The sequence below is a fragment of the Thalassophryne amazonica genome, chromosome 15, assembly GCF_902500255.1.
Source record: "Thalassophryne amazonica chromosome 15, fThaAma1.1, whole genome shotgun sequence".
In the NCBI taxonomy this organism is placed as follows: domain Eukaryota; kingdom Metazoa; phylum Chordata; class Actinopteri; order Batrachoidiformes; family Batrachoididae; genus Thalassophryne; species Thalassophryne amazonica.
The window spans coordinates 69,208,890-69,227,946 of record NC_047117.1 but is presented as its reverse complement, the minus strand read 5'-3'; the positions used below and the strand labels follow the sequence as shown (position 1 = coordinate 69,227,946).

General features: G+C 43.0%; 1 protein-coding gene across 1 annotated transcript in view; it reads left to right on the top strand.

Moving 5' to 3' along the window:
* Positions 1-19,057, top strand: part of si:dkey-92j12.5 (multiple PDZ domain protein) — a 103,892-nt gene that overhangs the window by 68,688 nt on the left and 16,147 nt on the right. Inside the window, exons 29-32 of the mRNA XM_034188677.1 lie at positions 7,548-7,756; positions 7,978-8,069; positions 8,173-8,302; positions 9,745-9,837. Coding sequence (XP_034044568.1) covers positions 7,548-7,756; positions 7,978-8,069; positions 8,173-8,302; positions 9,745-9,837 — 524 coding nt within the window. The remainder of the gene's footprint in view (positions 1-7,547; positions 7,757-7,977; positions 8,070-8,172; positions 8,303-9,744; positions 9,838-19,057) is intronic.

Below are 19,057 nucleotides of genomic sequence, written 5' to 3'. Positions count from 1 at the left end.
CTCCTCTTGCGCACACAATTGCACCTGCTCTGTGCGCTGGACTCTATATACTTTGTAGTGGATTAATCATTTTCTGCCAAACCTTGGATGGTGAAAACACTTCTAATCACTTCTGGCATCACAGAGGACTGTTTCATCTGGACACTTTTTTCCTCTCTTTCCTGCTCCATGTGGGATGTATTTTGAGCAGCTTAAGGTAATTATTTTTAATGTTTTTTATAGCTTGATAAAACAGTTCCTTGCTATAAAAGTATGTCTGTATGTTGATGTCTGTTGTGTGTAAAAGTATGTTGATTTAATATCTTGTTAATGGATCACTGTGTGTGCGCACTGAGGCAAGACCTGAGAGGCTATTTTTGGAGCGGGTCTCCTCTTTGCGCACCAAATTCCACCTGCTCTGTGCGCTGGACTCTATATAAAATAATTATTTTGTAGCGGATTAATCATTTTCTGTCAAACCTTGGATGCCGAAAATACCTGTAATCACTTCTGGAATTAATGTATCACATGAGCTCCGCTGTGTGTGCGCACTGAGGCAGTAGTGACTCCTCATCACTCTTCAAACGAGCATTTAGGCAGAACGCCAGCTCACAAAAGAGTGATATTTCAGTCAATATTGGACGAACACAAAGTTAAAATTTGGGTGACTGCGTGAAAGTGGATGTGTGTTTAAAGCCATGGAAGATAATAACTCCAGTGGAGCAGCTAAGAGCTGTGCGGCAGCACAGGTGGAGAGCGCGCAAAAGAGCAATTTTGAAGACATAACACAAAGTTAAAAGTTGTATCATGGTGACTTGTAAGCTGCGGAAGAAATAAAGAAATATATATATTGAAAATGATCCACTGGTGTATATAATAAAACGGCCACCTCATTCTGTAAGCAGAACGGCACCGCGCGCAAAAGAGCGCTTTTGCAGAAATAAACAGACGAACACAAAGTCAAAAGTGGAATCACGTTGTAAAAATGATTGTGCATAAAGCCAGCAAGCCACGGAACGGAAGCCAGAAAGAGCAGAGAGGCGGCTGTCCATGAAAGGACAACAGCAGCACGTGCGCAAAAGTGCGATTTTGCAGAAATAAACGGACAAACATAAAGTTTTGTGTGTTTAAAGCCGCAAAAAAAAAAAAAAAAAAAAGCCAGAGAGCCGCGGAGCCAGTGAGGAGCACAGAGGCGGCTCTCCAGGAACCCGTGGTTCGGGTCTAGCTGGTCTGGTGCATTACAGGTGGACTGCAGCCTGGCGCACAGTGCACAACTGCGGAACTGTGATGGAGTGTCTATTTTTGGACTGTGTTAAAAAAAAAAAAGAAGGGACATCTTTAAATGCTGCTGTGAATCTGTGAATTGAAAACCCACACTTTAAAGGGACCAGGTGTGGGAGGGCTGGAGGTTTGGACCAAACTCATGCCTAAATGTGCGCCAACATGGCGCTATCATGGCACTACGTGGCTTAGTGTGGCTGATGTGAGCCATTCGAGGCTGTAATGACAGGTCGGTTGTGGCTCACTAGAGGCTGCTATGCGGCACATGCGGGGTACAGAGAGGCACATAGAGGCACCTTCATAGTGGATACGTGTTAAGATGAAAACGTGGGTCATTCTTCAAATAATCACCACACACCCATGCATGGCTCCTTCTTCAGCCTTCATTATTCAGTGGGACCGAGGCTTTAGTTCTGGTATGTATTTGTAGTTGCAATATTATGTAGGTATGGTAACAGTAAATAACTGTTACCATACCTTCAAAACATACACTTACTGATCCCTTATAGGGAATGATTTGGTGGTACTTTGGCCTACCTACCTAATTTTTTGTGGCATAGATATTGAAGACATTTGGGTAGATATTGACATAATAGCGTTACACAGTTGCCACACCACGATGCCACCAGCAGCATGATTTGTTGGTACAGGGAAGGAAGTCTTCTACTGCTGAGGTTCAACCTGTGTATTCAGAGATGCTCTTCTCCCTGACCCTAACCCAGTGGTGGGCACAGCTAACCAAAAAGTTAGCTTCGATAACCATTAATCCGAAAACTGAAAAGTTATCTTTTAAAACGCTAAACCGATAAACTGCTAAAAAATTTATCTTTATTACAGATAACCGATAACTATTAGTATTGATTCGGATGCCGCCACATCAGATTACACTGTCGGCTTCTGATAAACCAGTTTCACTTTTACTTTTCACTGCTGGGTAAATTCAAAGATCACAAACACATACGAATGAACAAAAAATGAAGGAATAAAAAATAAAACCCCAAACACTATCATCATCTTTCAAAAGCAGTAAAACACAGTATTAGAAGTAAGAACTAAAAAGCTTTTTTAAGTTATTGGTGCCTTTCCATTACCTTGAACCAGTTTGGTCTTTTTTCTCTGACCTTTGCCATCACCAAGGCATTTACTGCCACTAAGTGAGTGCTTTCCAAAGACATTCCAGAAAGGGCCAAGAGGGTACAAGTTTTCTTTGCAACCGCCAACTCCACCAGGTGGTTTAACTAATGAAAACATCCCATCTGCTCAAAATGATTAACATCATTTGAGCAGATGGGATCAGTTTTTTGAAAATATTCAAAATTAGTTATTTTGAAAATATTGCTTTCTGTAGCAACTTTTTTTTGGTCAACAGGAGTGGAACACTCATTTAGAGGAGGACTACAATGAGAATTATTAATTAAGGTTCAAAAATTAAACATTCATATTGCCAATATTTTGCCTTTTTTTTTTTTTTTTTTTTGAAAATGGATGTCTTTTGAATGCACACACCCACATCCTATAATGATGTTGCAAAAACACAAAACCTCACATAAATGTTAAATGGACTGTATTTTTCTCCAGGGCTTTTCCACCCAATACTGATGTGCCCACACACACACACACACACGTGTACACACAAACCGATGTTAGCGTGCTGCTCTACAAGGCACTGGCTCCACTGTACTCCTGGAGCAACTTGGGGATTAAGAACCTTGTCCATGTGACCTTAGTGATTTTTCTGCATGACAGGTAATCGAACCAAAGATTAGTATTATTTCAAATGATAAACGCCCAAGCAAAGGCAGCCAGGCACATAAGTATTAGGACAGTAAAACTGTACACCACCATCTCAATGGTAGTGAAATGACACAATCAAGACCTGATTGAAGTGTCGAGCTTCAGGGCCCCTTCACGCATAACATGATTGAAGTCAACGAGTGCACGAAGGAGGAATTGCATGCAATTCGTGAAAAATCTGAGCTGCCTTCAACGCCTTGTACACGTGTCACTACAACTATTCGTGCACATCAGCGGCTGAAAGACAGAGTGTGCACCATAAGAGCCCATTTGATCCCTCTCACAGCAGGTCGGCCAAATTCCAGGTGGCACACACAAACATCGAACACCACTCGCTTGACTCTTAGAAAATGTGTGGCCATTCGTGCTGTCAGGATGAAAATAGTCAGCAGATGGTCACTTTTGAGCTGGCAGTGAAATTTGTCTAAGTGCCCCCACGAGTATGGCGTTGCAAAAAGCAACACACATGTGGTGCATGTGTCTCGCACGTGTGAGCGTGTGTTGCGCTGCCCCCGCTCCTCTCCAAACCCGGACCCGGCACCACGAGGGGGCGTTTGGGGGTGACGCCCCCTCACGTCATCAGCCTCGCCCCCTCGGATGTGAGAGTTATCAAAAAAGAAAAAGAAAAAAGAAAGAAAAAGAAATACTGGAAAATATAGCAAAATATTAGTTATTCAATAATATCACGTATTTAACAAATAAACCAAATTAACTAAAGTAATTCATTTTAAAACAAATGGATATGGCGTGTGTCTGTGTTCAAGCGATTTGATAGGTTGAGGGTTGCGCTTGTCAGTGCGGCAGAGGGCAAGGATCCTGAGTCCAGCGATTATGGCAAGGTGGATTCGTCAAGTCCACCAAGCAAAAGGCAGATCATGTAGCACGACTCACTTGGGGAGGGTGTTAAGATTTTGCACACGAGTGGAAAAAGCCAAGTGATCACAGACGCAGCATGCTGCATGAACGAAAGGCAAACTTAATAAGGCTGGCATTTAAGAAGGCTGGCATAATAAGAATGACCTAACCAGGAAATTCAACAGAGAGTTTTTTTACAGTGCGTTGTGTTCTGCGTCCTCATCAAGCAGGCCGGTTGCGGCACCGCAAAGGGAGAGTACGCGCATTGTGTTCTGCGTGTCTGTTTATAAGAATCTTCTCGCCCAGAAGAAAAAAGAGCACCAACAACTACCCATAACTGTGTTCTTCACTCGGAAAAAGACACCTGCAGCGAGGCCTTCAGCGGAGCGGCGCCACGACGAAGAGGCGCAATCAGAGGAACTGTGAAATACTGGTCAGTCACTATTAATAATTTCTTATGTGTCCAACCTCATAGGTTGATCGTTAAAATTAAATTCGTTAGTTCTAAAAGCCATCATAATTATTTGTAGGAAAACGTTCTATTTTTATTTCTCAAACAAATGTTTGGGCCTGAAAACAGGTTGGTCTTATTTTTCTACTAAGGTTTGAATTTTGAGAGTGTTTACACACGAGAGAAAAGTGAAAAAATGTTAATGCCTGTTTGAGAAAAGTGTATAAAGTGTGTAGTGAGGGGTTTTACAGCCTTAAAACGTCTATAATAATTGTGAAAAATAACGCTGACTACTTCGCAGATTTCACCTATTGCGGACTATTTGTAGAACGTAACTCCCGCGATAAACAAGGGACCACTGTATATCTACATGAAAGGTTTATCTTTGACCCGTTGTGTGACTGTCATGCCCAATTGTGCTGTGTTTGCGCTTGTGATGGAGGGCTGTATGTGGGGTTAATCTACTGTCTCGTGTCGTTTCTCAGATCAGTTGTTGGTTTGGTTTTGTGGTATGCAGGAGATCACTTGACTGAGGGTCTGTACATTCAAATAATAATTAAAAAAATACTGTCATCACTCTTTACTCTTACTCAGTCAGTCTCTTACAACGGTGTAGCTAAATACACGAGCTTTCTAGGAGCGCACCCAATTCATTACGCACGCTCAGATGCACGTCCACTCCGGTGCGCCCTTTTTTTTGGGGGGGGGGGGGGGTGTGACCCCGCTCCCTGCGATAAACTCATCGCCCCCTTAATATTTTTTTCTGGCGCCAGGCCTGCCCAAACCACATGTGGCATATGTGTGTTTCGTGCCCCCCCGTTCCCCCCTACACGTGGCGTGTGGGGGGCACACTTAGCACACTTGCATAAAATGCTTATATGTACATACAGACATGAACACATGCTTGGCCGAACAGCCAGGTCAGAGTGCGCACAGCATGGGGAGGCGCCTCCCAGTTGCTGACCAGAGACACAAATAACTGCTCAGTGCACGCAACGTGTCACAGTACAAACACAGAGACCACAGCCAAGACAGGTATATTAATAAGTACTACACTACCCACATACACAATTACATAGCAAATAACTAAAAAATAATGATCACATAACAGAGGGTGACATGTTGGTGTGTGCGCTGAACTGACAGGGGGACGTGTCCACCGACAACAGCTGTTGAGATCTCTGGTTCTGGATGTCCCAGTTAGGGAGCACGTACGTGTTTAGATCATCATGACCTAACAAGTGTCCACTGTGATGCACGTGTGTCTGCTTGCTGTCCACATACATCTCTGTTGCAACCGGCTGCAGTGAGCAAGCCCACGGTATGCACATTGATAGGCTGCCCCAGGTGAAATGGACCACCAGATCATAACACGCAGAGGCCGATCTGAATGTCACGTCACCCACGTGAGCTCTGTTCCACGTTATGCGGTGTTTGTCCTGTGGCGTGCCATCCACAGGACACACGTGTCGGGCCAAACACGCACATGGGGCCGGCTGGGCACACTGGGCCAGCAGATGTGGACATGATTAGAGCGCACTGCTTGATTCATGTCATTTCATGACTGTACGTCTATGACCATGGGTCATCTACAGAGGAACAGATGGTTCATACTTGTATTGTTCGCTTGATAAGAGGGATTCAATACAATGCAGTGTGGTTTTTTTATGGTGTGTGGTTTTATTTTTTAAATACATTTTACGCACATTTTATAGGACAGTGATGGTAGTGCAGTGGTAAAGTTTCTGGCTGGCAATCAGAGCTTTTGTAAATTGCAGGTTCGAATCCCGTGGGTGGCATGTATTTTTTTTTTTCCACAGCAGCTGTGCGATGTGGTTACACATGCTCCAGTTGCTCACACTGTGTTCCCGCTGCAGCGGTTTCATGCATGCTAGTGCACGAAACCATCGCAATGTTGGCTCGATGTTTTCGTGGTACTATGTATGAAGGGGCCCTCTGCTTTGATTCCTATAAGGCACTGAGGCTCATTGGTGCCAGGACTTATGCCCAGATACTGTTGCGTCAAGCAGATGAGACTCTATGCCCCCCGCATAGGATGCCAATTGCAGAGTTCCAAAGTTGAGATAAGTCCCTGGAGTGAGATTGTTATGGAGCGAAGTCTGACGTGTGATCCCGTTGTGATTGACACGATTGTTACATAGACATTCCACCTTGACTAGAGGAGCATCCTCATCATTTACTTTCATAGGTTTCATGTATTTCCCCTCAAATTTTTTCTTGCAGGTCAAATTGGTGAAATGCGGGAGAATGTTATGCATTAACATGAAAGCATGACAACATGTATGAATGTGCGAGTCTCATGCTGAATGTGTGAGATTTGACAGGACTCCAGTCCAATGCAAGGTGCTTCCAGGAAAGGCAGGTAATCTTTTGTAGTCACAGGGGTGGACACAATGCAGATGAAGTGCATTGTCCAAGGCTGCAGGCAGACAGGCTGTGCAACATAGAAGTCTTGTGCAGTCCAACAGTTTAAGTACCTTTGTTGGTGAAGAAATGTTTACTGAGCTCGACTGGACATATAATGGGGTGACCTTTGTGTAATTAATGGATGCCCCAATTGTAGCATGTGGGAATCTGAGTTTGGATTCAGAGTGTCTGGATTTGTGATTGTCCTGGATTAAGATGAACATCCCCATTTGCAGTGATTTCCTGGACTCAGCCATGAGGCCTGTATCTATGTATTGAGAGATTTGTGTCTTTGGGTCATCATCCTCTTTGAGCGAGAGACACCTGGGAAGGGCTGGACAGGGATGTTTGGTAATGTCGATATCACTGCATGAGAACGAAGGCTGATGTCTTTAGGATCCTGGTGCTTGCTGTCTTACTGCATGGTTGTGCATGCTCCCAGTTCTCTGGGAACGTGTATAGAAACACAAAACACATCTTCATTGTGTGTGTGTGTGTGTGTGTGTGTGTGTGTGTGCATCCTTCACTCTTCCCTCATCATGTCAAACAAACAACATTACAGCCGAGCAAGCAAATTGCAGCAATTCACACATGTACCCAAGCCAGGTGAGGATGTAATGCCAGAGGGCTTCCTGTGCACATGAAGTCAGTCATTATTTGTCCCATACCTGGTTATTTATTTATTTAGTCATTGCATGCACACACACATATTGTCTTTCTAACAGCCTACTGTTTGCTAACTGTTCTTTTTTCTCCACAGAAAAGATGCTGGAGCGTTATGGCACCCTGTCAGGGAAACTCCACATGATTGAGCTGGAGAAGCACCCTGATGCCCACAGTCTGGGAATCGCTCTCACAGGAAACAAAGATGGTTCTCGTGCCCGTATGAGCATCTATGTGGAAGATATAGACCCTCACGGACCAGCTGGGCAGGATGGGAGAATCAGGGTTGGGGATGAGCTCCTGGAGGTAAGGGAGGAGCGTGTAGGAATGGTTTGAGGTCATTAGGTAGAAAGGGCAGCCAAGGTTGATACCTCAGAGGTAAAATGCCAGAGTCAAAAATAAGAGGAGGTGTTTGTGAGGAGGAAGTGCTGCATTCTTGCATCAGCCACAAGTATAGAATAGCAGGATGTCAGATTATTGCCGAGAACGATGATGTAAAGGATTGATGATTTTATTTGTTCTTGTAGATCAATGGTCAGATCTTATACGGCAGGAGCCACCAGAATGCCACCACCATCATTAATAATGTTCCCTCTAAAGTCAAGATCATTCTCATCAGGTAACCTGCAGGAGTGCGACATCATAGCCCTATTTATCTGGAGGTGAAGATAAAGGTGTTGATGCCCGGCTCAGGGACAATATCCGCTTTGGTGTTTTACTAGGAATAAAGAAACTCTGGATGAAATGAGCCAAAGACCCACAGCCGAGAGCCGAGACACAATAGACTCAAAGCCCAACTCTGCAGAGCATGACAGATTACCCTCAGACCTCCAGCATATCGTCCTACCTCAGGTAAAAGGCAGTCAGTAAGTCCTGTCGTTAAAATCAGCAAGTTTCCAGCATAGTGCATGCAGTTCCAAAATAAAATCTAATAAAATAACATAGTGTTCCACATGAAATATGCTTCACTGTCCACCACAGCAGTGGTTCCCAACTGTTTTCCACTGACATAGTGTTTAGAAATGGATGTTTTTACTTTCTTTTGTCATTGGTTCATATAAAGAAAATTTGGTTTTTAATTATTTTTGAGTGGTAAGGCAACATGACATCTTCAGGGCAGACTAAAAAAAAAAAAAAGAGAAAAGGGGTAAACTCAGACCTCGGTTTGGGAACCAGAGAATGAGACCTTCACCATCATTGTATTTCATAGTTTTTTTCTGAAGCAGTTTATTCATTGAGTTTGAAATATTTCCACACATTGATACATTTTCTAAAAGTTTAGTGATGCAAGTGTTTGATTTCAGTTTTTCAACATTTGCAAACAATGGGCCTCATTCACCAATATCTTCTTAAGAATCTTCTTAGATTCCTTCTTAACCTGTTCCTAAGAAGGTTCTTAAGAAAACTGTGTTCTTAAACCGCAGAATTGTTCGCAGCTGTGTTCTTAAGTTGATGAATCTCATCTCCTCGTAAACTGAAAGCGCGTGCCTGGTGAGCCCACTTAACATATGATTAGCAAAAGTAACAGCCCATCAATGCCCATCTAAGGGCATGGAACTGCACTTAATAGGGTTTCAAAAAGAAACAGATTGCACCTTGTGTCATCCTTAGTTATCATGTTATGGGGTAACATATGTCATAGAACCTAATGGGCATTGACATTTACTTTGGAGACCAAGCGTTCAACACAGTCAAAACTATTCCATTTAATTAATTCTATTAGCTCAACCACTAATTTGCACCACTTTTTTTTTTTTTTTTACCAAATTTGGAGCAACTTTAACTTTTGACCCCTGTACAAACTGAAATTAACCTTTGTCACCTATGTGACCTTTCTTGCTGTTTTTACCCCATAACTCCAGAACCTTCAGTCGTAGATAGTCCAAACTATATATTTTTGGACTCTTTATGATCAGACAAATAATGTGGTATAGTTTTCAATATGATTGGAGCATTTTTAATTTTTGACCCCTGTGTAATTCCTCAATTGACCCCTACCTGGCTGCCTATTTTTTTGTTTGTTTGTTTGTTTTTCAAAAGAGTAATGTCTAAGGAGTATTTGTGCCGAATTTGGTTGGTGCTTGCTTCACGTTTGAACGCTTGTTTCAGTTATCTGCTGCACTAAATGTGACCATTGACACTAATTGCAGAGTTTATGTCATTGTTCCTGTTGGCATCTCCATCTTTAACACTGACAAGTATTGATCATTTGGAGTGGGCGGAGGTCTGCTTGCTCTGAATACCCTTCAGGTCAAACATTTCCCAAGTGTGTGCTTTCTAATGTCTTTCTTCAGGATCATGTTGGTCTTGGTCTCTGCCTGGCGGAAGAGGATTCAAAGGAAGGTGTTGTGGTCAGGTCCCTGATTCAGCATGGCACTGCCAGTAAGGTGTGGCTTTGTCATCAATAGTAGAATGAACATATTTTCTTTTTTCCATTGTGTTTTATGTCAAGCTTCATACTATCTTTTGGTGAGTCTCTTACATTCAGATATTTTATACACATTTTTCTCAAGCTACCATAAGTCAACAGCATTCCTTCAACTTGATTTTAAGTTTGCAGTCAAATAAGCATGAGGAGTTGGAGTTGGAGATTGCTCAGGGTCAAGACTGAGATTCTGGCTTATATTGACATCCTGTACTCAGCCATCAGAAGTATATATGAAGAGTTCAGATGCAAAACCCAGTATCGCCAAAACCATAAATTTTTAGTTGAGGCCAACATGTACTTGGCTGTCAAGGGGATCATCAGTGCAGGGGCGTAGGTTTGCATATGGACCATAGGGACAAGTCACAACCAATATTTTGGGATGGCAAAATAGTCCCTACCAATATTTAGCATTTTTGTTTATATAACAAAATCATTCACTATTTTTTTGTGAACTCGATACTATAATTTTAGTCGTCACGTTTTGTGTTTTCGACGTGCCAGAATGACAGGGTTACCCATGTTGCAATTTCATTGGCTCACGTTCTTCTCACATGGACGTAAACAAAGCGCATCTCGTGGCAGGCAGTGCTTAATTTGTAAAGTGGGAGGTTCCGGAGCGCAGAGGATGGCTGGCTCCGGTGCAGTGTTGCCAGATGTACGATAATTATCGTATTTGTACGATAGTTTTGCCATCTGTACGATGTACGATCTATAATGGGAAAAAACCCAATATGTACGATAATTTCAGTTGGTTGCCCAAACACTCATCTCTCTCTGACACCCAAGAATCATTTTGCAGGCGTTGCACTCAGGCGGCATCAAAGACACACCACACACGGGGCTGCTGCTGGCTTTGGGCTGCCGGGACAGTCATTTGAAAACCCGCCCCCTCCCCATACAAAGTAATGAGTTCCCATCCAATCTCTGCAGGACAGGACAGGAAGATTCCCCAACCAACATCTTTTTTTTTTTTTTCGAAACTGTATTTCAACAAATGCAATAACAAACGAACAAAACACAAGAGCAAAGAGATATACAAGAAAAATAAAAAAAAGTTCAAGTTCCTTATGGAGGTGTCAACATTTTTTCTGTGTTCAACAAAATCTGCACAAGTGGCCATGGCATCGGATGACGACAGCGACCTCGAGGTTGAATTCGACTCTTTCTAGTCTGGTAATTAACACGTTTGTGTTACTTCACAGTCTGGTAGTGCATTTGCTTGTGCATTTGCGTTCTTTTTGTGCCATAGTTTCCCCATTAATATAATTACTGTTTAAAAATGTGACATAAAATTCTTTGTAAATTAAAAAAAAAAAACGCTAAAATAGCTACGTTGTATGCGTTTTGTTTGTGTACGATAATTTCTCCCAAAATACGATAATTTTGAGGTTTTGGTACGATAGTTTCATATTTCATATCTGGCAACACTGCTCCGGTGCAGAAAAACAAGAAGGGCGGGGGGGAGGGGTTGCGAACAATGTTGTGCGCCACACTTAAAATAAACTGCACACCCACACAAACACGCACACACACCTTCACAAATGACACTAACATCCTGCCTTTTCCTTAAAAAATACATTTATGTTTGCTGTCTGTCTATGTACTTTTCTGTCACTTTTGCGCTCTTTTTCATACTTTTCCCTCGTTTCAAAAGTCACCGAACGCACTTTACTGTAATATATGCAACATATAGCATACTGTTGGATAGCACGGGTTCTTGGCTTGCTGTCAGTGTTGAAATTTTTCAACAGTGAGGGCTTACATGAGAACTTACGGTAACGAGAATCAGCGGCGCACTAGTGTGAAACTTCCGTGTTTTTCCTCTGCGTTATGACATCACAGGCTTACGTTTACCGTAATACACCATATATATCATTGGAAATCCCTTTTTTTTTTTTTGGCAAATTAGGTTGCCAGATACCTACAACTGCATTATTGATGAAGAGAATAGATTATACATCTTGTTTGCAAAAACTTTTTTTTTTTTTTTTTGTTAGCTCCACAAGTATTTTTTTTTTGTTGTCTTGTTCTCTCAGGTGTAGGCCTATAGAATAGATTCGTGATTTTGGGTGCAATTTTGTTATTTAAGCTATTTGTTTGTTTGCCTACACACTTAATATTGTAAATAAAGTGTTAAATTATTCAGCATTATGTCGTCATATGTTATGTATTATGCTGTACTTGTGCGTCTAATGTATGAGTGGGTTAGGGGGTGATGGTGGTGAGCAGGGGGGCCGGGTGGGGGGGGGGTGGTATTGTCCCTACCAAAGCTGAGACTAAACCTACGCCCTTGCATCAGTGTGCAAAATATGAAAGAATTTGAACAAACTGTTAGCATTTTATTGATGAAAGTCTATGCATTTCTGCATATGGTTTCCTTTAAATCTTCATTTTCAACTGCATTTTTCGCCATTTGAAAAAAAGTACTTACTAGGTTTTGCATCTGAACTCTTCATATGTTGGCAGTGACAATGTTGAACTTGTAAGAGGCATTCACTCATCTCACCAATGATATTCATTTCTGTGAGTCCTTAACCTCTGAGATCAAAAGACACCTGGATAGTGCTTATAGCAATATGGGGTTCCTAATCTGTTAGAGACCCCATAATAGTGATGCTAATTAGTGATGTAAAGCCATGACTAGATATCTTTGGGACTATGTATCTTTGAAAGATTCTTGGGTACTGTTGGAGTGTCTTGGGTCCAATCCCAATGCCCTCCCTTTGCCCTTTCCTTTTATTTTGGTGGTGGGGCATAAGGAGCATTTTGGGATTGAGCCTTGGTGTCCAATGAGTGTTTAATTTGGTACACTCAGATGAGGAGTATCACTTACATTGTGAGGGAATGACAGCTAACAGGGCTATTCCACAGTGCACTGGTCGACTGCGAAAATCTACAAGCCAAAAAAGTGCAAAAAACATCAGAATTAAAGACAGCACATACACATTCGACATTGTTTATGTGCACTAAGTTTGAAGAAGTCCATTATCCGAATTGAGGCAAGTGGGTGAAGGCCACGCAGCAACCCTGAGATGCGCCGCCGTTGGCTTGGGGGGAGTAACGGGGGCTGCAGATAAAACTGCACCGCCCCCACAGAAGGGGAAAGGAGTGACTTGAGCAGGTAATGGTGTGGGGAGTGTTGATGGGGGATAGGAGGGGGGTGGGGGACGGAATGGAGCATGCTTCAGTCCTGTGAAAAGCAGTTTATTGTCTTTGTGAGCTGACATAAGAAACAGCCAAATGATCCACAGGCAGAATAAATTCCTCTGGAGGAAAACAGTCGGGCAATTTGACCTTCAGGCTCGATAAGCCTGTAATGTTATGGTTTGAGCAGTGAAAAACACTTTAACAGTTCCACTTGACAACCAAATCCCAATTATGAATTAAGAATATTCCCAATTATGAATTAAGAATATTCACTGGCCTCTGAAATCTTCAACTTCAACTGCAAGGCATGCATCTGCTCCAAGATGTCATCTAATTTGCATCTGAGTTCAAGAGTCAACGCAGTCTGAGAATGCACTGCCTTGCCAACCTCATTAATCATGATGGACAAGCGAGGGGCCATGGTTCTTGATGCCGTCGTCTTGCCAATTTTCTGGTTGATCAGGGCAGCACATAAGCCAAAAAGTACCAGTCCTGCTACCATATGACCAAAAATGAATAAATCCTCGACGTCCTCAATGGAGAAAGGCACCAAGCATGCCATATGCCAGGAACTCCAGGAGTCGAGAACATAGCCCGCAGGATACGTTCCATCTGGGCAGGTAGGATCCCCCGGTCCTGACCTTCTTGTAGAAAAAATGGTGTCAATAGCGTTCAGAGACCAGCTGATCAATTCCATGGTTAAGCCAATAGTAGTCCAATAGATCCAGAATCCAATATAATTTGAGGAATTCGCAGTCTGGTGAAGTAGGGACTTGAAGGTTAAAGCAGAAAACAGAGATAAGGGAGACTGGAGGAGATGCGACTACCCTCGTCGTAGTCCCAAGCTGGTAGTCGGAGTCCCAGGCTCAGCTCCTCTAGCCTTGAGCCCTTGGCCAGACATGAGTAAACTGTTCAACTTTGAACAAAAAGTGCAATAAACATTCATCCGGTTCAGATCTTTCCTCACTGATCATGCATAATCAAACAGGATTCAAGCTGTAGTCACTACGAATACTTAAAGAAGTTCAAACGTGAGTGAATCTCTTAAGACTACGAATACCAGGAAGTTGCCACTTATTACCAGTGATTTTGAAAATCAGGATCAAATATTTGAACAATTTAAAAATTTGATCCCGAATTTTACATCTTATGCTGGTGAATCCCGTAACTACTACTTATACCGAGTTTGTTCTAGATTTACAAAGATGGATCAAGAAGTTACACTCTTGTGAGACTGGCGATTTGTGTTCGCCGCTCCTCTGGTTTTTCTCCAGTTTTCTCATTTGTAACTTGGTTTTTAGTGGCTTGAGTGTAATTTTTTTTTTTTTATCTTTGGGTATGTACTTGACGTGGTTCTTGGTCCTTCAGTGTGCATTTTTAACCAATTTTGATTGTTTAGTGCTTTTTTTGTGCTGTATGATGCTGCACTTCACTCCCTCGGCTAGCGCGATGCTAAGCTACTCTGCTACGGAGCCTGAACAACAACAGTGTCCCTCGGGACATTCTCGCTATCAGAGAGCTTGGTTTGCTCCGCCGGCCTCGCTGCGTCCACAGAGGCTCCCGGAGAAAGTTTGTATTCCATCGGACTGGGTTGTCTGTGCTGGTCATCTGGTAAGCTGAGCGCATTGGCACTCGGCGCCCACGTCATCAGAGTGCTGCAGCTTCTGGGACTTGTAGTCCTGATGTGACGACAGCGGTTTCTGACACTCTCCGGGCGCTGGATGGAAAACGTGGAGTGGATTTTAAGCTACTCAGGCCTATTCAAAGATGTCAGTCTGTCAAACCGACAGAAGTCTTCAGTTTGGGACTCATTAACATCAGATCACTGTCCTAAAAATCCCTGTTGATCAACGATCTAATTATGGATCATCACTTGGACATGAGGCTCAAACCCACAGCTGTTCTTCCTCTGAATGAGGCCTGCCCACCAGGGTACACATTTGGTCACATGTCTCGTGGTGCAAAGCAAGGCGGGGGTGTTGCTTTTATTTATAAATCCAGGTTTACCTTCTTGACTGTTGGGGGTCATAAATATAATTTGTTTGAGCATCTGACTCTCCGCTCTGCTCATGATGCTACATATTGTCAGGGTCAGAAGTATGGAAATCAGTCATGTTATTTTGTCACTGTTTATAGGCCTCCTGGCCCATACTCTGAATTCTTAGATGAATTTGGTGCGTTCATCTCTAGCCTGTCAGCTAGTGCAGACAACATTTTAATTATTGGTGACTTTAACATTCATATAAATAAGCCCTCTGTGTTGGGAAAGTGTAGGTACACGGACACACAACAGGGGGCGCAAATGAACGGACAATGGAGGAAGTCAAATACAACACTTTACTGTTGTGAAAGGGCACAACAAACACAACAGATTCAACAATGGACAAAAGGTCAAATCACAAAAGGTGTCGTGTGGGCAGGCTCGAAGATAGAAGACGTCTGTCCAAAGTAGAACCGGAACCACACGATTTCCTCCGCCACCAGACCCCGGGAATACTGGAGCCGCCAAGTCCCGAACTCCCAGGTGGCCGCTGCCTCCGCGTGTCGGACCTGGTACTGCTGGCGAGGAACAAAAAACAATTAACTGTGGGCACGTATGCACCCAGCAATTCACACGGCAGGAAAACCAACTCCACCTCTTGTTGGAAAAAGAGTCAGTTATACGATACACAAAAAAATCACAAAAGGTTACTGTCGAAAAAATCTCACAGCCAGCTGAGAACGTTACCTTCCTGGTAAAGCGATATCTCGGCAAAGAGGTGGAGATGACGTCTTGCTGATATACTGATGCTGATCAGATGAGTGGTGACAGCTGTCATAGGTGATGAGTGTCAGCTGTCACCCCGGCTACTCCTGTTAGGCGGCAGCGCCCTCTGGTGCCTGGAGCCCGCACTCCAGGCAGGGTGCCCTCTGGTGGTGGTGGGCCAGCAGTACCACCTCTTCAGCGGCCCACACAACACTCTGATCCTCTTTGCAAGTCATTTATGGAACTTGTGGATGCGTTGGGATTCCAGCAATGCATTCAGGATTCAACGCACATTAGTGGATATACCCTTGATTTGGTTCTAACACGTGACCTTGCTGTCACGAACATTGACATTTTGCCTCTTGCCTCGGTGGTCTCTGACCACTCATTTATTAGGTGTGCATTTATGTTGCCGCGTTTAGTGGACCAAAAGCCTTGTCTATCTCTGCGGCGACGCATTAATCCCTCAACTATTACTGAACTTGAAGCCAGACTGCCTGAAATTTTGGCTTCAGGGTTGGAGAATATTCAATCAGTGGATAGTCTTGCGGATGGCTTGAATTCAGTGCTCAAGGCTACACTGGATAAGGTTGTGCCTCCTCTTTTAAGGCCACGCCTTCCCATGGCACAATCGCCTTGGTTCAATGGTTACTTGCGTGACCTTAGGCAGAAGGCTCGAGGTTTGGAACGGAAATGACGTAGTTCTAAATTAGAGGTGTTCCACCTTGCATGGCGTGATGCTGTCTTAGATTATAAGCAGGCACTACTGGCTACAAAGCATGCCTATTATTCTGATTTGATCAATAAAAACAAGCATAACTCAAAGTTTTTGTTTGAAACTGTAGCATTTCTCATTCATGGACAGCCACCTGTTATTCACTTTCCCTTTTCAGCACAGGACTTCTTGGACTATTTTGAGAAGAAAATTGAGGATATTAGGTTGAGCATATCTCAGCAAGCTTTGGTCCAACCACTGCATACTGCTATGGAGGTGGATGCGCCCACTGAGGTGTTACCCAGATTTACAGATTTTGATGGTATCTCGCTAGGCGCGCTGACGAAGCTCATGACGTCTACTAAAAGCACAACCTGTTTACTTGATCCTATACCAACAAAACTGTTTAAGGACCTGTGGCCCATTCTTGAACCAACTGTGCTGGAAATTATAAATCTCTCATTAACTTCTGGATCTGTTCCTAAATGTTTCAAGTCTGCAGTGATTAAATCATTACTTAAGAAATCCAGTCTCGACCCTAGTGTATTGAAGAATTATAGGCCGATATCAAATCTCTCATTTTGTTCCAAAATCCTGAAAAAAGTGGTTTCGCGATAGCTCGTGGACTACCTCACTGAGAATAATCTTTTTGAGCCTCTGCAGTCTGCTTTTAGAAAATATCACTCCTAAAGTAGTGAATGACCTTTTGCGAGTAATGGACTCAGATACCACTACAGTCTTGGTGCTGCTGGATCTTAGTGCTGCGTTTGATACTGTGGATCATCATATTTTACTCAATAGGCTGGAGAATCACTTTGGGATTACTGGAACTGCTCTTGCATGGTTGACATCATACCTGTCCAGTCGTTGTTACTGTGTATTGTGCAATGGCACCTCCTCTGATCGTAGGGACATGAAGTTTGGGGTTCCACAGGGATCCGTTTTAGGCCCCCTGCTTTTTTCCCTTTATGTAGCACCCCTTGGGAATATATTGCGGTGCTTTGGGATTCCCTTTCATTGCTATGCTGATGACACTCAATTGTACATGCCAATAACTGCTGGTAATCTCATTCACATAAAATCTTTGGAAGATTGCCTTGCATCAGTAAGAAGTTGGATGTCTAGTAACGTCCTACTTTTAAATTCTGATAAGACTGAAGTTATGGTTCTTGGTCCAGCGAGGTATCGGCATCAATTTGATCAGCTAGCACTTAGCTTAGGTTCGTGTGATATACATCATACGGATAATGTGAGGAACCTTGGAGTAATTTTTGATCCTACGTTGTCCTTTGATCTCCACATTAGAGACATTACGAGGACTGCTTTTTTCCATTTGCGAAATATAGCAAAGATTCGTTCCATCCTGTCTATGGCTGATGCTGAGACTTTGATTCATGCATTTGTCTCTTCTAGACTGGACTATTGTAATGCTCTATTTTCTGGTTTACCGCAGTCCAGGATTATGGGTCTTCAACTGGTTCAAAATGCTGCTGCCAGACTTTTGACACAAAGCAGAAAGTTTGAACACATTACACCCATTTTGGCATCCCTGCACTGGCTTCCTGTTCCTGCAAGATCGGATTTTAAAGTACTGTTATTAGTTTATAAAATTGTTCATGGACTTGCACCCCCCTATCTGGCTGACCTGGTAAGCCCCTATGTACCAGCTCAGGCCCTGCGTTCTCAGGGTGCAGGACTTCTGTGTGTTCCCAGGGTGAGTAAAAAGTCTGCCGATCACAGAGCTTTCTCCTACCGTGCCCCAGCTCTGTGGAACGATCTCCCGGCACACATTCAGCAGTCGGATACTGTGGGGACTTTTAAGTCACGTTTAAAGACTCATTTGTTTTCCCTGTTTTATCATTAGTGTTATGATGTGTTTTTATTCTTGTATTCTTTTATGGTTGTCTTTCTTTTATGGTCGTCTTTTTATTGTGTTTTAAATTTTTATTTTTATTTTTGTTATGTTGTGTGAAGTGCCTTGAGACGATTTCATCATGAATTGTTGGTATATAAATTAATAAATTTGATTTGATTTACACTGATACGTCATTAAACGGATTAAACAGGAAGGAAGGGTGTTCTGTGGAATTGTCTCATAATGAAGTTTTGAACATGTGGTGCTGTTCCGTGGGAAGGATCCAGTACACAGTTGGGTCAGGCTTGAGTACGGAATGTTCACATTTCACCTGGCTGCTGCACATAGATATCTGCATAGTTCTTGGAGACAGTACCACTGCAGTTCTCAAAACAGCCAGACAAAGAATTTCCTTTATAATGCAGCTTAAGGCATTTGATGTTGGGTGAAGGCATGCTGGTGAAAGCATTTAAATTTTGTTCCATAGTTGTGTAGTCCAGTGAGAGCACTGTTCAAGACAGGAAACAACTGGACAAAGTTATTTGTCAGGATCTAAAATCAGACTGAGACCCCAGCTCTGGCTGACATTTGCTTCATTGAGCTCCAGAGCATGTCTAAGAAAATGTTTAACAACCTCTTTTTTGCCATCATTTAAATGGGGAGCAGGTAGCTCAATGGGGTAAGGAGCTGGGCTACCAGTATGCAGACCTGGATTC